At 45.2% G+C, this 23,502-nt stretch overlaps 1 protein-coding gene across 1 annotated transcript in view; it reads left to right on the top strand.

The window, feature by feature from the left end:
• The first annotated feature begins 22,325 nt into the window (after positions 1-22,325).
• Positions 22,326-23,502, top strand: part of LOC124805386 (myrosinase 1-like) — a 53,088-nt gene continuing 51,911 nt past the window's right edge. Inside the window, exons 1-2 of the mRNA XM_047265948.1 lie at positions 22,326-22,442; positions 22,528-22,708. Of these exons, the coding sequence (XP_047121904.1) occupies positions 22,326-22,442; positions 22,528-22,708 (298 nt within the window). The remainder of the gene's footprint in view (positions 22,443-22,527; positions 22,709-23,502) is intronic.

Raw genomic sequence — 23,502 nt, 5'->3', positions numbered from 1 at the left:
ACTATGAAGTTAGACATTAGTACGCACCACTCTGCTCATGGATGCCACACAAACCGAGATTGTTCATTTTTAAATGATAGTGGAACTAACTTTTGTACAGTAAGTTAAATGATGGAAACACCTCTCAGTTTTAATTCATAATGGATAACCATTTTTCCTGATCAGTAACCCACGTTGAGTGGCATGAGTACTTTGTAACGACCATTTCTTGTACTTCTAACATGCAACTACGTAACTCTGTTTGAGGACAGATTGAGGTGGGCTTTGGAGCGCGAATGAAATGACAGCATAGCTGACCACATTGCCAGCAGCAGGAAAGCAGCGATCGTGGCCCACATGCCTCGGTGCGAGCATGAGAAGGGACTGGGCCAAGTTCTACTTGGAGGCCCACGATGAGTCCCCTGTCTAGGACAGCCACACTCTGCACTGTGCGCCACACCGCATGTTTATGGTTGGTGGCACAGAACCAGGATTTGGCTGCGTACAATAGGGATTTGTACCCGCTGATGGTGATGAGCAGTCATCCACATGACACAACTGATCACTGTCCAGTAATCCTCCTTAGAACATCCAAAACTGATGTCTGATGGCAAAGTCAAGAGGCAATGCTTCGGATGTCAACTCTTATCACAGTTGTAAAACCAGACAGCCCCTGCGACGATTGGAATAACTTGCGTGTGGACTGCACTCATCTATAACAGACTTTTTCATTGTGCTGTCCACACAAGACATATCATAATAATAAATATCAAGTGCAACGCTCACCTCGAACTTTTGCCTTGGTGTACACATAGTGCAATTTGAGAGTGATGCAAGTGCGATTGCATCCATACAGTACACATAACCAGTTTTACTCCATCTGCTTGTGAGTATGAACATTGCTAGGCAACTCACTGAAACCAACCAGAAGGACACATCACGTTGTCTTACTAATGCAACTAGATCACTGATCATCCATCAGGTCCTGCGGTCATGAAGAACAGAAAGGCAGACATTGGGAGAAGTGTAGATAAGAATAAGCCAGTCCTTTATTTCAAGCAGGCTATGGGCACGAACGGTAATACACACATCAAAAAAAGTTTTGCATAACCTCGGTTCCGAGAGTTCCGGAACCTGTATAGAAAATTGGAATAGAGATCAACATAAACATCATTTCCGCACTTTCTATTCCTCATGAAAACCACACATATCATGTTGTACCACCATACAGCGAGACCTTCAGAGGTGGTGGTCCAGATTACTGCACACACCGGAACCTCTAATACCAAGAAGCACGTCCTCTTGCATTGATGCATGTCTGTATTCGTCGTGGCATACTATCCACAGGTTCATCAAGGCACTGTTGGTCCAGATTGTCCCACTCCTCAACAGCGATTCGGTGTAGATCCCTCAGAGTGGTTGGTGGGTCATGTCGTCCATAAACAGCCCTTTTCAGTGCATCCCAGGCATGTTCGATAGCGTTCATGTCTGGAGAACGTGCTGGCCACTCTAGTCGAGCGATGACGTTACCCTGAAGGAAGTCATTCACAAGATGTGCACGATGGGGGCAAGAATTTGTCGGCCATGAAGACGAATGCCTCGCCAATATGCTGCCGATATTGTTTCACTATCGGTCGGAGGACGGCATTCACGCGTCGTACAGCGGTTACGGCGCCTTCCATTACCACCAGCGGTGTACGTCAGCCCGACATAATGCCACCTCAAAACAGCAGGGAACCTCCTCCTTGCTGCACTAGCTGGATAGTGTGTATAAGGCGTTCAGCCTGACCTGGTTGCCTCCAAACACGTCTCCGACGATTGTCTGGTTGAAGGCATATGCAACTCATCGGTGAAGAGAACTTGATGCCGATCCTGCGCGGTCCATTCTGCATGCTGTTGGGCCCATCTGTACCGTGCTGCGTGGTGTCGTGGTTGCAAAAATGGGCCTCGCCATGGACGTCGGGAGTGAAGTTGCGCATCATGCAGCCAATTGTGCACAGTTTGAGTCGTAACACGACGTCCTGTGTCTGTACGGAAAGCATTATTCGACATGGTGGCCATTATCCGTAGGTAACGGTCATCCACTGCAGTAGTAGCCCTTGGGCGACCTGAGCGAGGCATGTCATCGACAGTTCCTGTCTCTATGTATCTCCTCCATGTCCTAACAACACAGGTTTCGTTCTCTCTGAGACGCCTGGACACTTCCCTTCCTGGCACAAAGTAACAATGCGGACGCGATGGAACCGCCGCATTGACCTTCTTGGCATGGTTAAATTACAGACAACAGGAGCCGTGTATATCCTGCATGCTAGAATGACTGGAACTGATCGGCTATCGGACCCCCTACGTCTGATAGACGCTGCTCATGCATGGTTGTTTACATCTTTCGGCGGGTTTAGTGAATCTCTGAACAAAGGGATTGTGTCTGTGATACAACATCCACAGTCAGCATCTATCTTCAGGAGTTCTGGGAACCGGAGTGGTGCAAAACTTTTTTTGATATACGTATTATCTAGCCCTTTGACCAAAATACAAATGAGGGCAAATCAACCAAACGATATCTTAATACAAGCTGCAAATTGGTGACGCGGTTTTACAAAATGTACTGTAAAAGCTCTCCGAACATTAACCCATATGTAATCGTGACATTTCTGATTGCAAACTTTCAGTCAAGACCATCCGTGTGTTGAAAAGTGTGTGTTTGCTCGCAAACAGTACAGTGTATTTTTGTGTTTTTCTTTGACGCTTTTCTTTTTAGGGGCATATTTAATTTAATTTGTGTATGTGTGTGTGTGTGTGTGTGTGTGTGTGTGTGTGTGTGTGTGTGTGTGTAAGTGAGTGGGTAAATGTATTAGCAGCAGCTACCCTATAGGCCCATTCTGAGACATGCGAAAACACGTTCATGTGAACTGCCTACTTCATGAAAGAATCCAGAGGAGCATCGTCAGCGGTGTTGCAAGTTACACGGTTCTGTTACCTGGTAACATTTAAGTGTGTTTGTTGCATGTGAAAATAATTGTACTCTAAGTTGAGCACGTCAGTGTTACATTTTCTGCAGTTAAGATGGCACACCAATCAAGTTGGTTTTATTCCGGATTCCAGTACATCATACTATTCCCCGGTCTCCTTTTAATGCGACGGCCTTACGCCACCTTGCTGGAATGGCTTGTATTCCCGCATTGCTACCAGTCTACTGGTCGATGTCGGAGCCAACAACTTGCTGCATCAGTAACCCCCCACCCCCACCCATCATCCACGTGCGGCTTCCCGCAGAGAGCATCCTTCATTGGGCCAAACTGATGGAAGTCAGAAGGTACGAGATCCGGGCTGTAGGGTGAACGACAAAGAACAGTCAAAAGAAGATTTATGACCTCCTCTCGCGTGCGTAGACTCCTGTAGGGCCTTACGTTGTCATGGAGGAGGAGAAGTCCGTTTGCATCTTTGTGTCGACTATCACACTGACGACGTTTCTTTAATTTCTCAGCAGCGTACGGCCGGCTGGCACACGGGAGATCGGACAGGTTTGCGTGACCTCGTTGCCATGGAGACAGACTCCTCACCCGACGAGTCATTGTGCTTTTGTTCACTGCCACACCTTCGTATACATTCTGCAAGAGCCAATGAATATCTGTGATGCTCTCGTTTCCCGCAAAGATAAACTCAATAACAGCTCTCTGCTTGGAACACACCTCCGTTACAGAAGCAATTTTGAAGGCTGCATATAGCGGCGCCACCTATCGGAATTTCACGGAACTATAGGGGCTGAAGCGTGAATATTCCACCATGTCCCGCAACAAATTCTATTTGATTTCAACCCAAATTAGCCGAGAAAAAAAAAACTTGCTGCATTACTTATTGAACACCTCTCGTATGTTGAAAGGATACTATGCCATTGTATTTATATCTGTTTTATACACAGTGATTTATCGTGAATAATGACGCTAGGGAGAATATATAAAGTGTGAATGATTTGCGATTATAATATAGGAAGTGTGTATGTCTAATAAGTAAATGTTCAAGTGATTTTGAGTATGAGAAATTTGAGCCATCCATGTGTGTATGAGATTCTTAACGCAATGCCTTTTCTCTTGACTGTTCTAAAAGTAAATAGTAGGTCTGAGTGGAACTTTGTGAGCCGGTGCGCCCTTAAGTATAGATAAACTTAATGAAATTTTACCCTCACGAAAGCAAATAAGAGTACTTATGTGGATGCCCACCCGGCTAGCCGCTCGGTCTAACGCGCTGTAAGGCGTGCCGGTTCCCGGCACGTATCCGCTCGGTGGATTAGTGTCGAGGTCTTGTGCGCCGGCCAGCCTGTGGATGGTTTTCAAGGCTGTTTTCCATCTGCTTTGGCAAATGCGGTCTGGTTCCCCTTATTCCACCTCAGTTATACTATATCGGCGACTTCAGCGCAAACACTGTCTCTACGTACGTGTACACAACGCTTACTCTACGATGCAGACATTTGGGGTTACAGTATTCCGGTATGAGACGTTCCCAGTGGGAGAGGGGAGGGGGGGGTCCACTGGGGACCGCGAACCGCACAATAGCCCTGGGTTCGGTGCGGGGCGGCGGTGGGGTGTGTGGACTACTGTGGCCTTCTGTGGGGTTCCACTGAGCATTACGGCAGGACGAAGCCTCTCCGTCGTTTCTAGGTCCCCGATTCAAAACACACACACAATACACAAATTCGTGTGCATGCTTGTGGTGAAGTGTGAATGTGAATTTAATGTTGTGGCTTGGCAACCCAATTCCATACTATAATGTGTGCCATGATCTCCACAGAAAGAAGACTTTGTCTTGGGACTGCAGTCCGAGAACACTTTAGTAATGCATACGGAGATGTGTCCACAGTTCCTGGGGTGGAACTTAGAATTCTCAGCCACTGCCGCAGCTATCCTCTGCACCTTCACATTGATCATCATGGGTCTCATTTGCGTACGTCGTGACGAAGGGACAGCAAAGTTATTTGTTTGAGGTCAAGATTTCGTTTTCCTAAGTATCCGCTTACTCAAAAGAACTGGTACTTGTACGTACTTTTCTGGATCTTTTCTTTAGGCTGTAGTGATCTATTCAGCAATCATTGGCGATTATCGAACACATAGTTTTTGTATCATCTATATTTCAAATTCACCCTCCAGCGCCAAGGTTTTTCGACATATTTTTAGACCCTTGTGCCCATTTGAAATTATTCGTATTGTTTATTCAGTGGACAGGATCACATTAACGCATCTAGCAATAAATCGGACTGTTATGAAACCTTTACTTTCATATAGTAGCTAGATGGAAACTTTTATCGGTATATTTGTGTGAATTGCCTTACCCATATTTTCCGTTTAATTGGGTCACCCCTGTTTAATTCAGATTTTTAATTAGTTATCCGTTGCGTGACTTTGCTTTTACTTCTCGCACGATATGATGGGTAGCGATCTGTTCAGTGTATAGGCCACTGGGTTCAGAGCTGACGTCTTAATGCTAAATGCTTAACTAATACTTCACACAGGCTCCACTATAAAAATGATTTCTCTCTGTCACTCAAACACGAAGGCTTGTTTACCTGGCTTACTTTCACTCTGTTATCTCGTATGGTGTTATATTTAGGGCAGAGCTGTGGACTCACGAAGAATATTGTTGATCAAGAAACTGGCACTCTGACTGATCTGAGGCGTCAGTTCACGAACTATGTGCAGTCGATTATTAAGTATTTCTCACTGCTAACTCTGCGGTCCTCGTACATATATTCCAACATGGGATTTATTGTTGACAATGTTGACACACTCAAAAGAAACTGTAACATCAATACCACACGCAGAAACGATATGCATCTCGATAACGTTTCCCTAAGCACTGTAGAGAAAGATGTACACTTTTCAGCAGGTTTCATTTTCAAGGCGCTTCCAGAAGAATTGAAAAAAAATTGAGTGGTTAATCCCAAATATTCAAACCCGAGTTCAAAACTTTCCTTCTTGTGGCACAGTTTTTCTATTCTGTACAGGAATTTTTCGCTGTAGTTGAGAACTTTTCTTTGTCGTTTGTTATTTATTCCTATATTCTGGTTTTTCTTTAGTTTCATTAATTCTTTGCTTATAAATTTTCTAATCGGCAGTCTCGTAACTACGTACTGCCTCGTCCTATAAAAAGCAGCTTTGGCTCACATGATCGCATGAAAACTAATAGATAAATAAATAAATAAGTAAAACAAACAAACAGATCCATTGCATCCTTAGCGCTGTTCTTCGAGTAAACCTTTCACGGTGTTCGCCGCATGTAACAGACCACGCTGTTTCTGAAATATAGCGTGTGGAGTCACCAGGGGAAACTTCAGACACTAAAATCTCCTTAATGTAACGTCTGTTTCTCACACTTGTCACAGTACTTGGAATACTTCGAGATTATCCACTATGCCATTAGTGATGGGCACTTCCAATGTATCAGAGGCAAGATCTACTTCCTGTAGCGCAGGTGTTTCCAATCGACACAGGAAAGAGCAACTTGATACTTATCCGACAAGTGTGTTCGATAAAGAAGGACTTGACATTTGCACTTATCAGTTGATATGGTACATCGAACAAGTGGAGTACTGGCAGACACTCAAGGATCCTGTTTAATAACTGAGTGGTGAATCTAGGGATGTGCCGCAACCCACTACACATCGCTTCCATACAGGCCGCGAAGACAAATTTAGACTAATTACACGGCGTTTAAGTAATCATTCATCCAGTGCTCCGTATACAAATGGAACACGTCAAAGACCTAATAAATGGTACATTGGGATCTACCTCCTGCCATGAACTTCACAGTGGTTCCCAGAACAAAAATATAGATGCAAAATCGTTAATTTTGCATCCCCTTCTGGAGAAGACGCTCAGCGATATTACCATTTCTCTGTTAATCCATTAGCAAATACAGTTTATTTCATGGTCTGCGAACATATGGTACACTAAACAATTACACTGAAGTTGATCATGAAAGACGCCAAGCCCTTGTTGATTTGTCTTCTTCCATTTACCTTCCAATTTCATCACTCATTCGAAATGTCGTCGGTGGGAGCAGGCCCATTAAGCCATGGAGTAACGTGTGATCGGTTACTGACAAGGGAACCTTCCCATTGCACCCCCCTCAGATTTAGTTACAAGTTAGCACAGTGGATAGACCTTGAAAAACTGAACACACATCAATCGAGAAAACAGGAAGAAGTTGTGTGGAACTATGAAAAAAATAAGCAAAATATACAAACTGAGTAGTCCATTCGCAATATATGCAACATCAAGGATGGTGTGAGTTCAGGAGCGCTGTGGTCCCGTGGTTAGCGTCAATAGCTGCGGAACGAGAGGGCTTTGGTTCAAGTCTTCCCTCGAGTGAAAAGTTTAATTTTTTATTTTGAGACATTTAACAAAGTTCAGGCACTCACACGTAATCGACTTCGCTCTCCAAAATTCCAAGACATGTTCAGATTTGCTTGGACAAGTTAGGTGGTGGACAACATATTCCTGTCATGTGATGCACATGCCGTCACCAGTGTCGTATAGAATGTATCAGACATGTTTTCGTGTGGAGGAGTAGGTTGACCTATGACCTTGCGATCAAATGTTTTCGGTTCCCATTAGAGAGGCACGTCCTTTCGTCTACTAATCGCACGGTTTTGCGGTGCGGTCGCAAAACACAGACACTAAACTTATTACAGTGAAGAGAGACGTTAATGAACGAACGGACAGATCATAACTTTGCGAAAATAAAGAAAGTAAACTTTTCACTCGAGGGAAGACTTGAACCAAGGACCTCTCGTTCCGCAGCTGCTCACGCTAACCACGGGACCACGGCGTTCCGGAACACACAGACTCCTTGATGTTGCCTGTCTTGCGCATGGACTACTCAGTTTGTATATTTTGCTTATTTTTTTCATAGTTCCACACAACTTCATCCCATTTTCTCGATTGATCTGTGTTCAGTTTTTCAAGGTCTATCCACTGTACCAACATGTAACTAAATCTGAGGAGGGTGCCATAACAAACTCATTAAACAATCACGGTAGAAGGAAAAGCCAGTGATACCTTAGTAACAGCAACCCATATGCGGTCAAGATGAATGTCATCGGGTAAACGTTAGCGACTACTTTGCTCCATAAGCACCTCGATTCCCTGCTTGCAGCAGAGGGACGTCTGGCACAGGTCTGTTGTAGATTTCGTGTACGCTGCGGACAGCAACAGCCACTACTGTGAGAGATGGATACCTCGCCATAATCATCAGTTGCAGGGTTCAACAGCACAGTCTGCTTCCATCGCAGATGGGAGGACCTGGATGTCTTTCTTTCCCACCAGGATCAGGACACCAACGTTCCTGACGTTCCAGAGGCTTGAATGGAGCCTGCCAGGACTAGAGTCCAATATCGTCGAACTTCACGACTACACGGCAACCGTCTTCACGTTACAAAGGACGACGAAGGCGGGTGGTGAGCGGGAGGGGAGAGCACCTCCCAAGTCGGCGTGTGTGAGTTCAGTACAAGGGCCACCGTCACTCAGTGCCGCGGCGTCACGGCACAGCCGGGTCCAGGACCGCTGCCACAGGCGAACCTCCAGAGCAGCGGTCAGCTGGGAGAAAGTGTGCGGTTCAGCTGTCTCGAAGGGGTTGAAGGTCACTTACGACGCGATTCCTCAGCGGGCATTGACAGACGGTGCCAATCACGAGTCAAGTTGGAAACAAGTAACTAATTCTGAATCTTTTTCCGCTGTGTTTACCGGCGACCATAGGTGACTACCATCCTACTGAAGAAAACCGGCAAGGAGCTATCTGGGAGAGTGCCTCCTCACACAGAACCAACTACACTTACGCCTTCCCAATAGTCGCCTCTTGCAAAATTGGTGTCAGGAAGTGGTTGTGCTTCTAACCCTTGCAGAATCTACATCAAAAGGCTCTACGAAGTATTCCGTACAGAGCAACACCAGTAGTTTCAGTTGCGATGCGACTCACTGAAATCTTTGTTTCTCACACAAGCATGGTTAGGTGGTGATCATATCCAGAATAAGATACAGTTACTTCAGAGTTACTTTTTGCAAAGCCAAGTATCAGCGTTTAAGGGGAATATTAGTAAAACGCATTTTTTTCGATAGATTGTAAAATTCGTAATTTGTCTAGGCACAGTGCGCCTTGTGATAGGTTTATTCTCGTAATACATCCCACATGCGTATGGTCATGCAAAAGAGAGCTTTGTTAAGTGTCACTAGGTTTCAATGAGACGAAGTAATAAGTAAGTTTTGATATTCATTGCAGTGTATATTGTGTGTGGTATACAAGGGTTACTGTGATAAAAAAGGAAACTGCACAAATATGGCTCAAACGCCAGCAGCTACTACAGCAGACATGATATCAGCTCTGACAGAACAGGTTAAATAAATTAAGAGAATAGAACGAGCAAATGACTCAGCAATTGTGCAGTCAAATGGGAGATCCTTCACAATCGGGTTCTAGTGAAGTTTAATCAATACTGGCAGTACTTTCCCTTTCTGTGGATCTTGTACTCACTGGTCTTATTTCCCTTTTCTATGGGAACACATCAGGTGATGTCATTATTTTTATTCAGGATGTTATCAGCCGCCAGCTTGTGCAATTAGTCTGAAGAAAGATCACTGCAGAAGCCCAAATTACGCTTGCCGAGTAGGACGTACATCATGTACCACGAGGATTCGAGTAAAATAACCACATTTACAGATTTGACAGATGGCTTAAAGCAACGATACAGAAAACAAAATAGTGCTCGTTTCTTTCGAGAAAAGTTAAGTAATTTGAGACAATTGTTAAATGAAACTGTTGAAGCGTTTTTGGATACACACGCAAGGTCAACGGTCAAACTTGTGACTTGACTAACACACCGGACGCTGAGGATTGGGCGCTGGATGTATTCATAAGGGGATATCTCCAGAAATTTCTCGCAGAGTGAGAATGGAAAATCCACAAGTAGCAGCAGCGCTGTAGGTAGCCAATTATCTGCAAGAGACATATAGTGCTACTAAGTCTCAGAATGACCAGAAAATGTTTGTGTCCAACAAAGAATGTTATCGCTGCGGAAGGAATAGTCATTTTAAAGCACAGTGTCACAAACCGCAATGTTTTAACTGTCAACCGATTGGTCATAAGACACAGGAGTGTAGGTCAAAGAAACGGGGTAACTATAATGGGAAAAAGAAATCGTTAAACGACAACAGGAATCTTCATTCCATCGAGAAGCATTCACATTAAATAGAAGTGCATTCAATGCACACACAGAGACGGATTGTTCGTTGGTGGCTTGTTTGAAATACAAACAATATGAATTTTTGGTAGATACTGCGGTACACGTATCGGTCGTCAGTCTGGACCTCGTGGAAAAGAGCAGACTACAAGAGCCAAGGTACAGCTTGCGCGCAACAGGCGGCGATGCATTTGATTCAGTCGCGACAGCAAGGCTTGGGTTTAAAATAGAAAATCTAAGGTTTCGTAAGCAAATAGGAGTGTTGCCGACTGTGGACAAGTTGTTGCTGCGATACTTAGGTCTGATTTTGTGGTTAGGCATTGTGCTAGAATCAATCATTCGCAACAGGCGATTGAACTCGATGGTAAGTTCTTCCCATTGGGTTGAACAGTTGCAGATGCTTCCATATGTCAAGACGTACCCGTTGCAAAGATGGCTTCGAATAAACAAGTGCATTAAAAGCTGTTTTGCGTAACACAGTACCAGCAGATAAGAAAACCTAATCTGGATACCTGTAGATAGTAACATTAAACAGAGTGCAGTTTATTTAGTAGAACCGCTAGCAAGTAATGACTTGTTGGATGAGGGTTGAAATGGCTCTAAACGCTATGGGACTTAACATCTGAGGTCATCGGTCCCGTAGACTTAGAAGTAAGTAAACCTAACTAACCTAAGGACGTCACACACATCCATGCACGAGGCAGGATTCGAACTTGCGACCGTAGCAGCCGCGTGGTTTCGGACTGGAGCGCCTAGAACCGCTCGGCCACCACGGCCGACCATGTTGGATGAGCAACATTGTTTTGAACGTAGGTTTACAATACATACAATGGATATCAACGGTCAGGTTATTTTAGCAATAAGTGTGGGTGATTTTGGGGGAGATGAAGTGAGTCTTCCAAAGGGATTACTGATAGCCATGTTGGAGGTTCTCGAAGAGGAAGATATTGAGGATTCTAGGGTACGAGGTAGAACACAGCAACCTGTCGACACACCTGCATTGCAAGAAAAAGTTAAAAGTTAACACTTTCAGGGTAAAGACAGGGCATTGATGGAATCAGTCTTAATACGCTATAAGGCTTTGTTCCATCCACAAGGACTATTACTTGCTACATGAATCACAAAGCATAGAATACCAATAGGTAATCGTCCACCAGTATTTAGAAAACAGTATCAGCTACCTAAGCATTTACGGCCTTTGGTAGAGGAAATGGTGAATCAGCAATTATCGGATGGGATTATAGAACATAGTGATAGTCCATGGTCGGCGAGTATCATGATTGTGAGTAAGAAGTAACCAGATGGAACAAAGAAATATCGGATTTGTTGCGACTTCAGATTCAGGATATGAAAAGACAGTAGGAGATGCATATTCAATTCCTAATATTACTAACATATTAGATAATTGGGCCAGTGGAAATTCTTTTTTAACCCCAGGTTTAAGAAATGGATATCATCAAATAGATCTCCCAGATAGCTCCATTTCAGTTTTCCTCGGAACAATTGTAATGACGTATGGTCGCCAGTAGGCGCCGTGAAATGTTGAGAATTGGCCGCGCGGGGTAGCCGTGCGGCCTAAGGCGTCTTGTCACGGTTCGCACGGCTCCTCCCTCCCCCACCCCCCGTCGGAGGTTCGAGTCCTCCCTCGGGCATGGGTGTGTGTGTTGTCCTTAACGTAAGTTAATTTAAGTTACATTAAGTAGGGAGCGATGACCTCAGCAGTTTGGTCCCATAGTCCTTACCACAACAAATATTGAGAATTGGTTAAATATTTCCATAAAAGTACAGGTAGCGTCTTGACTCGTGGTTGGCATCATCTGTCAATGCCCGCTGAGAAATAGCGCCGTAAATGGTCTTCAGCCCGCTCGAGGCAGCTAAACCACACACTTCGTTCCAGCTGGCTGCTGTACTGGCGGCTCACCGCTTGTGGTGGTCCTGCCCCCGACTGTACCGCGACGCCGTGGCACTGACTGACGTCGGTACATGTACTAAACTAACACACGCCGACTTGGCAGGTGCTCTGTCCCCTCCTGATCACCATCCTTCGTCATCCATTCTACCGTAATGACTGCTGCTGTGTAGTCGTGAAGTTCAACAGTATTGGCCTAACATCCAGGTAGCCCCCATTCAGTCCGCCGGAATGTCAGGAACGCAGCTGTCCTGACCCTGGCGGGACAGAAAGTCATGCAGGTCCTTCCATCTGCGATAGAGGTAGCGGTAGCCATCTCTCCCAGTAACGACTGTTGTCCGTAGCGTGCAGGAAATCTACTGCAAACTTGTGCCAGACGTCACTTCACATCGACCAGGGAATCTAGTGCGAACGTCATGTATGCCACTGAGCCGTCTGACCGACTGCCTTATGAGCTAAACTGCTGGGCTATTTATGGAGCAAAGTAGTGGCTTATGTTTACCCAGCGCCACTCGTCTTGGCCACATAGGGCTTGCTGTTACGTAGGTATCAGTGGTTTACCTTCTACCATGCATAGAACTGCTTTGTAAAGCTCTTGGTACCATTTGTCGCATTCGCCTTAGACTTTCTTTCGTCAGATGCGAAGGTGACGTGACACAGTTTGGCTGCTGTCCCACTACATTCTGCTGACGTCTGCTGCCTGGCTCGCCAGAAACGCCGATGTTGTGTTTTGCCCTGATCCAGTCTCGGTGGTGAAATGTTTTCATTGCGGCCGCCTCGTGCCATTGCTGTAATAGAGTGAGATAGCTTCGTTCTAGCACTTTTATCCATTTGGTGCCCTAAACAAATCTGGCATGTAACACCACGATCTCTCCCTTGTCATTCACAAACGAATCCCCAACTTGAACCCGTCATCGTCCAATTACTTATAATCTTGACTAGGGCTACTGGGAGATTGCGACGTTAACTTTTTATCAAGAATGCCTAAAACATCTTGTATGTTAAGTCGCCATTCGACCCGTATTTCTCCCCTCTTCAGATAAGATGAAGACTAAAATCTTAAACAGGCCTTGCCGTAAAGCAAAGGGTGCTGTTATTCGTCGCGGTGGGACTTTCAAAACTGAGACGGTTGAAACTCTTGCAGTGTGCCGTTTAAAACGGGGACAGAAATTTAGTGACCACCTCTATATAAAAGATTAGGATACTACTGACGGCTTAAAAACCACCAAAAGATTTAAAATCACAACATAACTTTAAGAGCATCTGTCCAGTCATTTCCAATACAAGCCTATGGATAATACAGCTCTTCAGTTACTATTTCAAAAAGTTTCACATGTATCAACTCGGTCGGATAGAATGCTTTTAAGTGAAGGCCTTATTGTGGATGACATTCAGGCAGTGACGGCTTTCAAAAATGGCTCTAATCACTATGGGACTTAACATCTGAGGTCTTCAGTCCCCTAGACTTAGAACTACTTAAACCTAGCTAACCTAAGGACAATACACACATTCATGCCCGAGGCAGGATTCGAACCTGCGACCGTACCAGCAGCCTGGTTCCGGACCGAAGCGCCTAGAACCGCTCGGCCACATCGGACGGCAACGGCTTTCCTGTGAAGTTTTGTGTCAAGTTATATGCTCCTTTAAATGATAGTTTTGTTGTCAGTGCGAACAAGATTCACAGAGCCATCGTTGCCCCACAAGAGTTTTTTGAAGGTTTGATTGTCCTCGCTCCGAAAGCAGTAGCCACGCCCAGCACTTCCACCTTGAGGCTGACAACTCTGTTGAATGCACATAACAAAATCATAGCCGATATAACTCCAACAAACTGAAACTTTCGTTGAAGAATGTCGTAAGTCCTCCTCAAACGTGCGCCGTACCGTGGCGGAATATTTATGACGCAGTGTTTCGTACCGCGACTGCATTGCTTATGCCACTACACACAATGGATACAGGGCCGCTGTTCTTTCCATCGATTTTGAGAATGCGTTCCATAGAATTAGTCATGAATATTTAAGCAGAATTATGAGGAAAATGGGATTTGAAACGACTCATAACATTCTCCAGGCTGCAACATAACACGTAGTCATTAATGGGCGTCCTGCAGCCGGGTTCCCAGTCACACGATCTATTAGAGAAGACTGCCGCCTTTCAATGGGCCTTTTCGCTATTGCTATAGACTCCTTGCTTCGTAAATGCAGCAAAGAATGTTGAGGGATTTCCATTGGAACGACCTCTTGATCTGTAGAGCTGAAACAGGTGACTTATGCATCTTTACAGAATGATATGAAGATGTTGATGTGCTTCATTCCATCCTCACACAGTTTGAGAAGGCATCAGGGGCAGCTGTCAGTCCGAGATAATCCGTGTTGTTGTCTTTAACCCCCGTCACGAAGACTGCGCGGCGTGGCTGGTACATCATGAAAGACAAGCACAAAACCCCTCGTGTGTAAATGACGGCGAATGCGCATAGGATGGCGGCTATAAATTGTCACAACTGCGCTTCACTTTACTCAGAGCATCGCTGAAGCACATGCAAAATGGAACACGCTGTTAACAGAGAATAGAGAAAGGGATGATAGTCGGAACCTACATTCTGTCGAAGGCGTGACGCAAATGTGTGGCTTTCTGCCCACACAGCACACACCATTTTCTCCTCTCGCTGACGGAAAAACTCCCGTGTTTGACCTATGGAATGCCTACAGAAAGAAGCAATGTACACAAAAATATCGAGAACGGCAGGCTAGATTTCTAATCAACCCCACTGAGACAGAATTTATGACGACTGCTCTCCAAACCGTAATTTAGAAGCCAACGGCCATACAATGTTGAATACACCGGTTCTCGTCCGATCACCGTAATTTAGAAAATTACCCGATTTCAATTGTTTTGACGACGAAATCCGTGGAGGAAGGAAGAAGGAAAATTGGGTGTAACGTCCCGTCGATCTGCAGTTCATTAGATTCGGAGATCAACCTCGAATTGTGGCATGGAGAGGGAAGGAAATCGGCAGCGCCCTTTCAAAGAAACCATCCCGGCATTTGCCTGGAGTGATTTAGGGAAATCATGGAAAACCTGAATCAGGATGACCGGACGCGGGTTCGAACTGTCGTCCTCCCGAATGCGGGTCCAATGTGCTAACCACTGCGCCACCTCGCTCGGTGGAAACGTTAGATATGAGCTGTAGTTTTACTCCCTTTATTTCATTATTTTCTATTTCTTAATTTCTTGTCCATCCTTGACATTGAGTTGAATTACTCTACCTAGGATGAAGTAGATGGTTTTAGTACATTTTCCTTCGAACGTGGACTTTCAATGTGGCACTTATCATTCGTTACAACAAACTTTCTTTCTCAGCCTTCATCGAAAAATTGAAAATTGTGGTAAGTTCCTATGGGAGCAAACTTCTAAGGTTATCAGTCCCTCGGCTTCCACACTACTTAATGTAACTTAAATTTACGCTAAGGACAACAGGCACACTCATGCCCGCGGGAGGTCTCAAACCTCTTTTTTTCTAATCTCATTTTTTTTCGTTAATGTTCGCTGCACTTGTCCGGGGCGGACGTCCCGTGACACTTGTTCAAGTTCATCGTTGCTCCGCTCACTCAGTTTTTCATTACAAAGGGCAGCTAACTCTCCAACCGAACACGCTGAGCTACCTTGCCGGCAATGGCAGTGATCATTCGTTACAACAAACTTTCTTTTTCACCCTTCATCTGAAAAGAACCTCCGACGGGAGGTGGCGCGCGAACCGTGGCAAGGCGCCCAAGACCGCGCGGCTAGCCCGCGTGGCCCTTCATCAGCGATGGATGATTTGAACAAAACAGAACAGAATTTTTTTCATTTTGTTAAATAGGTTTTGAAGTCACCTGTTTGGGAAAATTCATTCTAATGAAGAAGAAAGTTTCGTTATCGCCCGCTTTTCATTTGATATCCACAGACTGCTCTTCCCTTAAAAAAATAAAAAAATAAACAAAAAAATAAAAATGTGCTGTTGGCTCCCTTCATTTTTTTCCTGGCTATTTCCTTGTCACCCTCTTCCCCCTTTTATCCTAGAGTACTGATGTGTTACTGAAATCTCTATTGTCAGTTTAAATTACGGTGATTAACATAAGATTCTAGATTAACGAAAATTTGAGGAATACGCGTGCGAAGAAAACTTCCAGAAAAACTTTAGAAGTAACAGAACTGTATGAAACTGCAGATATTTAATCGAATACCAAAGATGCCATTGTTTGGCAGGAATGTAAATTGCGAAATTTGTTAGTAAAAGTTAATGTTTTTTGTTAAAAAGGAAAGGAGCTTTTGGCTACTTTCTTTTCAGCAGCCGCTCATCGTTCTTCTCTGCCATATGGGCCACACACCCAAGCGGCATTCGCGCCAGGTCGGGTCGGTAGGGGACAGATGTACGTAAATGCGGTGTGCAGATTTCGCAAATACCTCCAACTATATTGTGTGTTTGTGTGTCACAGCGGATAGCGATAGCGGTGGCGCTTTCCAGCATGACAGTCTCATCTCATGCCGACCGGGGTGGCCGATCGGTTCTAGGCGCTACAGTGTGGAACCGCGCGGCCGCTACGGTCGCAGGTTCGAATCCTGCCTCGGGCATGGATGTGTGTGATGTCCTTAGGTTAGTTAGGTTTAAGTAGTTCTAAGTTCTAGGGGACTGATGACCTCAGAAGTTAAGTCCCATAGTGCTCAGAGCTATTTGAACCAATTTAGTCTCATCTCACTCAGCCAGCGTCCAGTCCACACTTTGCTCGGCCGTGTGTAATTGCGCCAGACGACAGGAACAATGTCGGAAGCCGGACGCGCGAACGGCCGGCGGTGCATCGAGCTAACTTGCGCCTTCCGCGTGTGCGGGAGCGCCTATTAATTAGGCAACCGTTTACGCTTTATCAGTCGTTCGGCTCGCGCCATCTTCGCGTTGGATGGCCAGAATACACCCGTTCTAAAAGCATGTACTGTGGTGGAAGGACTTGCTTTGCATCAAATATGACCCGATTTCGTCCGAAAATTGCGACTGTATGTGTCTGGAGACGGGACGTAGGCGACTTCTGGCGTGCCTTTACGTTACATTGGCGCCAACGGCCATACCATGTCGTATACACCGGTTCTCATAGGATCACCGAAGCTAAGCTACATCGCACCCGGTTAGAACTTGGCTGGCCGCTTGGAAACACCTCGTACCAGAGGTCTGGTTGGCTTATGCTGTGTGCGGCTAGTTGTTGAGCTCTGTGCCTTGATTTCCCCTCCATAAGCTGTTTGAGCAGATGTTCGTGTTTATGTTCATTGAGTCGTCATGGTCGCCTTATTATTTGGCTCTGTGATTCTAGGACTAGTGTACTGCCCTGTCTGCTCTGCATGATTTTGAAGTAACTTGTGTTTATCTACTGCCCAGCATTCTCTCTGAAAAAAATTTGAAGTGACTAATGTTGCTATGGTTATGTAGCGTGCCCAGCTGTCACACATAGCTACATCAAGGGCTTACGCCTTATCTAGTTTTTTTATTGTGTTTGTTTTAAAATTCTCATGCAAGACAGCCAGCTGTTACTGAATTTTAATATTAGTTTTCACGATTTTTTAGAAGCTGGTGGTCTCTCTTATCACTATTATCCAGCTCTTTAAGCATGTTGTGAGTTCCAGCTAATGGTAAGACCCTAGCGCGTTTATATTTATATTCCTTCCTGGAAGAGATTACAGCTCCCTTTCAGTAATTCTCTGTTAGCGAAACTTGTTTCTTAGGGTGTATCAACTTATTGGAAACGCTCTATAAGTGTCATCACGGTTAAACCACAACTTTTACTTGTAGTATAATCCAGTCAGACACTTTTCTTTCTTGTCTGTTAACAGCACTTACAAAGTTGTTTGGACAGTGTTCCGTGTCAACGGCTTCTTTCCTAGCGCGGCTTGTTATTCGTTTGCAGTCGCGTGTCCTGGCTGTCTGTGCACAAGCTGAGCATCATATGTTAGCTGACTTGCATTATAAACGAAATTAACTGACTGCACAGGAAAATACATATTGTACCCTTGTTTTAAGATTTATTGTAATTCCTGGGTGTAAGCCGTTTGGATAATCCCTAAAGGCCAGTTGTTATTTTTGTTAATATTTATCTTTTGGTGGTCGGCCTAATGTCTTGGATTCGAATTCACTTGAAGAAATTTATCTAGAACTGTTTTAATTGTTTTAATTGGCTGGTTTGTTTAAAATTGTTAAATTCAAAAATTTTAAAATGACAAATACTGTGAAGGTCTTATGTCTTGAATTTGTTTCAGGTTATTATTATTGTAATTCAATGGCTGTCTCATGCACCTTTTTGAACGCCTTCATGTTTATAATGACAAATTATCTTTAATTTTCCTGCCTGTTTTTCAAAGGGGACCTGTTGTTACCAAAAAACTATAAAAATTAATGTTGTTGCCCAAGGATAAATGATGTTAGTTGCAGGGGCCTAATCCTTCCATGTCATTTCTCCAGTCATGCTAATTCCCAATTTCGAAGATGTCGGACAACCGTATCGCCTCAATCTCCTTAGTATTCGGGGCAACCACTGCGCACACAGCTACCTGTGCCGCAGTTCTGCAGTGATGCCTGAGAGCCGCGTCTGTGTTGTCCAACGATTTTCTCTGATGTATTCATCAACCCGATTCCGATGAGTCTAGTCTGTTGCCGTAAGCCGGTCGTCCACTCCGAACAGTATCACACACGTTGAGGTCAGCACAGTCGTTCCCTTCATTACGAACAAAAAAAACCAACGTCGCACGCTACTGATGTCGACACAATCATCACCGAACACAGTTTTCATTCTTCTACAGATTTCCATTGCAGCCACGTTTCCCGCTCTCAGAAGCTCGATTACAGGACGTTGTCTCTGATGCAGTGACGCAGTTACATTACACACCGCTATATAACACACTATAATCCGGAGTCCTCTTGCGGCGGAGGGTTGCAACTTGTGTCAGCGAAGCGAGAAAGTCGACCGGACCGATAAATATGCATGAGACGTAATACCTCGGCCGGTACTGAGAACAGAATAAAAGATTGGGAGCCATTACTGATGAGCGCGCCCTCGTGAAATAGAGAAACGCAGACATTTATCCAAAGAGCCAAAAGACCCGACACAGCACCGGAAAAGCAGCAGTTGTGTCAGGACAGTGCAGTTGACTTATCTAACCAGCTAATCACCGTGGATGAATCCTGCTTGTATTGCTGTCATCCTCAGGACAACGAACAAAGCAAACAGTAAAAGCATTTCGAGTCGAGTCACCATTGCAGTGAATGCCCGACCATCATCGGCAAGGTGCTGTTGAGCGTCTTTCGGGACTGTCGTGGAGTGATGCTAACAGATTTTGCTTGTAAATACCAAACAGTGATAGGCGCGTACTATCTAAATCTCCTGACGAGGGTACGTGAAGCTGTTAACACCAAAAGTCGCGGGAAGCTCTCTAAGGGGGTGTTTGTTGGTTGGTTGGTCGGTCAGGGGGAGGGGACAGAACGGTGACGTCACCGGTCCCATTCGATTAGGGAAGGATGGGAAAGGAACTCAGCCGTGCCCTTTCAAAGGAACCATCCCGGCATCGCGGAAAACCTAACTCAGGATGGTCGGACGCGAATGCGAGTCCAGTAAGCTAACCACTGCACCTCTCTCGCTGGGCTGTTTGTGATCCACAAAAGCGCCCCGGCGCATTCTGCACATGCTGGTTCTGGGGGCTAGCAAAGTTTTCCTCATTGTCCGTATTCCCAAGAAATGGTACAGAATACTTTCTTCCTCTTTCCTAGGATGAAGAAACTGTTGCGTGGCAGGCATATCCAAAATGATAACGAAGCGATTTTTTATTTTCTTGAACAATCAAAATGCAAACTTCAACAGCCAACGCCTCCGTCCTTGGGAAAAATGTCACACCTGGAAGGATGAGTTTGTAGATAATGCGTAACACCAAGTTTCACTCTCATAGCTTGACTTTATCGCAGTGATAAGTAAAACCCTATGACTGCCCTTCGTAAAACGAAATACATTGAGTTATCAGCATTGTATGTCACTGCAGAGATAATTGAATTTGTACCACTGTTCTTTATATTTGTACAACCCGTACAGTCAGCTATCCACATATCTTTCTTTATGACTTACGTTGATGGGAAGGGTATGTGTTCAAATAAAGTCCACTGCACCAGATGAAGTCTGCGTTCTAACAGAAACAACTGTCTTGAGTTCAACATAAAAGAATAGATCAGGATACGAGGAACCTGTAACAAGTACCATAAAAAATATGAAAAGGGTGTATTACCGACTACTTTCTCCACATCAAGGTCTTTTCTTTCCATATTTTGGAGCAGCAAGTACTGACCAAAACAAGACAGGAAATGTCTACTAAACATCGGGTCTAGAACGCATACTTTACGAGCTATGAGCACTTGCTCCTCGTCGTTAGTGTGAACCGACTCTTCTCCTGAACAAGCGCTCATAGTTCTCATAGTTCTCTAGTTAAGCAGTTTAGAGCCCTTGTTTACTAGACATTTATTGTTTTTGTCTAAGAAACCTGTCCCTAAAGTTTATTGGTGTTTTCTTAGGCCGCTATGTACATTATGTTCACCTACCTAACTGCCGGTATGTCCACCTTTGGGACGCATAAAAACGGCGACGCCTCGTGGCATGGAAACAATGGGTCCTTGGCAGGTCTCTGGAAGAAGTTGCCACCACATCCACACACACAACTCACTTAATTCCAGTAAAATCTGGGGAGAGGGGCTAGGAGTCCTCACGTCACATTCAATCACATCCCAGATGTGTTCGATCGGGTTCACATCTGACGAGTTGGGGGCCAGCACATCAACTGGAACCCGCCACTGTGTTCCCCGAATGACTCCACCAAACGCCTGGTCTTGTGACATGGAGAATTATCTTGTTGAAAAATGTCACGCCATCGGGAAACATGATTGCCATGAAGGCTTGTAGTGGTCTACAACCATTGTACGATACTCCTTGGCCGTCATGGTGCCTTGCACGAGCTCCACTACACCCGTGAATGCTCACATCAATGTTTGCCGGAGCGTAATGGAGCCGCCATTAGCTTGTCTCCGTTCCGCAGAACAGGTGTCAGGGAGCTGTACCCCTGGAAGACGACGGATTCGCACCCTCCAAACGGCATGATGAAGAAGACCGTGCAGCGTTCGGCCACTGTGACAAGACCAGTCTCGATGATCACGTGCACATTTCAGTCGTAGTTACTGACGTCGTGGTGTTAACATTGGCACATGCATCGATCGTCGGCTGCGGAGCCCTAGGAGCCCTACCGTCAGGTGTGTTCGCTGCACTGTGCGTTCAGACACTCTTGTACTCTGCCCAGAATTAAAGTCCAGTGTTAGTTCCGCCACAGTTCGCCACCTGGCTCATTTAATCTGTAATGAGTAGTGGCCGCCCATCCTCTAGACATGGTTTCACCTTGGTTTTGCCACGTGTTGACGGCATTCACCACAGCACTCCTCGAACACCAGAAAGGTCTTTCCATCACAGTATGTCCTCGGTGAACCTCAGACAGACAGCGCCCCTGACTACCAATCTATTCTGTGAGCCGTGCATGTTCATTTTTTCTACCGAAATGAAAATCAGAGGTACAGGTAGTAGGCATTTCAAACTTGGTTTCAGTGCTCTAAACCTTATATCTCGTGAAATACTGTAAATAATGGAAGTGATGCCACTGTTTCTGTTGTGATGCTGTAATGCAGTAATACTGTTGCCTGGACTGTCCCGGGGCCTTGTGTAGGCCCATACTTGGTCTGCATATCACGGCAGAAACTGATGTGCCATTACAATCTTTTAAAGTCTATGTATTTCAGGAGGTACGAGGTTTCGAACAGTGGAAACAAGTCCATCATCGCTACCTGCACCTCTAGTTTTCATTTCCTCAGAAGTATACTTGTGCCCTTTAAAAAAACGTAATTTTGCGTTGAAAATGGTATTTGAGACATTTATGGATTGTGCATGTCTGCCCATTGCAGGAGTCTCTGGCATAGATGCATCCCAATACAGAGAGAGAGAATAACTGATATATTAACGGTGTTCCTAAATTACGGAATTGGACGTGATCGTTAATGCAGAACAGAGACAGTGTTAACATCTCAGAAATGAAATTACATTAAGATAACTGACAATGAACTGTGAAGGGAGCTTTCTGCCTGATACATGGAGAAACGTACTTTTGCTACAGGTGACGATGTACCACTGGGACCTACCCCAAGCGCTGCAGTACCTCGGTGGGTGGGTTAACGAGATCATGGTCGACTACTTCGCGGACTACGCCAAGCTGCTCTTCGACAATTACGGAGACAGGGTAAGTTCCAGTGAGGCAGCGCTCGTAACTGGCCGCCGACCTCATCTGTGGCGCCCTCAGCTCACGAGTGTCTCTGGGTGGGCAGGTGAAGTGGTGGATCACGTTCAACGATCCCGTCATGAGCGTCTGGGGCTACGCCATAGCCGGCGTGCCGCCCGGCCTTCCGGCGACGGGCGTCGGCGACTACCTGGCGACGCACACGCTGGTGAAGGCCCACGCGCGCGTCTGGCACCTGTACGACGAGCAGTACAGAGCGACACAGAACGGTTCGTCCACTTTGCTTTAAACCTGTCTTCGGTTTCCACGTGGGTGGGTGTGAAGTGACTGCAAACAAAATTGATACTCATAGTTTGTTCCTTCTTGATCAAATCCGGTATGCTGAATGCTCTGTGTACACGTGTCTACATATCTACATACGTGTGCAAGTCAGTTTGTGAGTGTGTGGAAGGAGGATCGGTCAACTCACCTCGTGTCTCCCTGTGGGTGCATTCTTCCACTTCCTTTTTACTGACTTTCTTGACTGTAAATACGTGTTATTCCCACATCAGCACTTCTTGTTTCTCTCGATCACACTTGATTTCTTGGACTCATTTTCTCTACCACACATCTCAGATTTGAATGTTTTATTCGATTAAATTTACGATATACTGTGAGCACCTGCTGCAAACAATTCGAATTTGCGCCAGGGTTTGTGCGGTGTCTCAAATACGCAACTTCATTCAAAATAATTGATGCTGTTGCAGATACAGTCGGCCCGTGTGTCCGTGCGGTTCTAGGCACTTCAGTCTGGAACCGTGTGACCGCTACGGCCGCAGGTTCGAATCCTGCCTTGGGCATGGATGTGTGTGATGTCCTTAGGTTAGTTAGGTTTAAGTAGTTCTAAGCTCTAGGTGACTGATGACCACAGATGTTAAGTCCCATAGTGATCAGAGCCATTTGAACCATTTGCAGATACATTTACTTAAGACAATCTTCCTGATAGCCTGATATGCTAGCAAACTTGGCCACATCGGCACTCAACGCTTTTCTCCAGTTTGGAGAAATATCGCTGTTCAAATGT

Source organism: Schistocerca piceifrons, chromosome 7, assembly GCF_021461385.2.
Source record: "Schistocerca piceifrons isolate TAMUIC-IGC-003096 chromosome 7, iqSchPice1.1, whole genome shotgun sequence".
NCBI classification, from domain to species: Eukaryota; Metazoa; Arthropoda; class Insecta; order Orthoptera; family Acrididae; genus Schistocerca; species Schistocerca piceifrons.
This window is presented reverse-complemented; position numbering and strand designations above follow the sequence as displayed.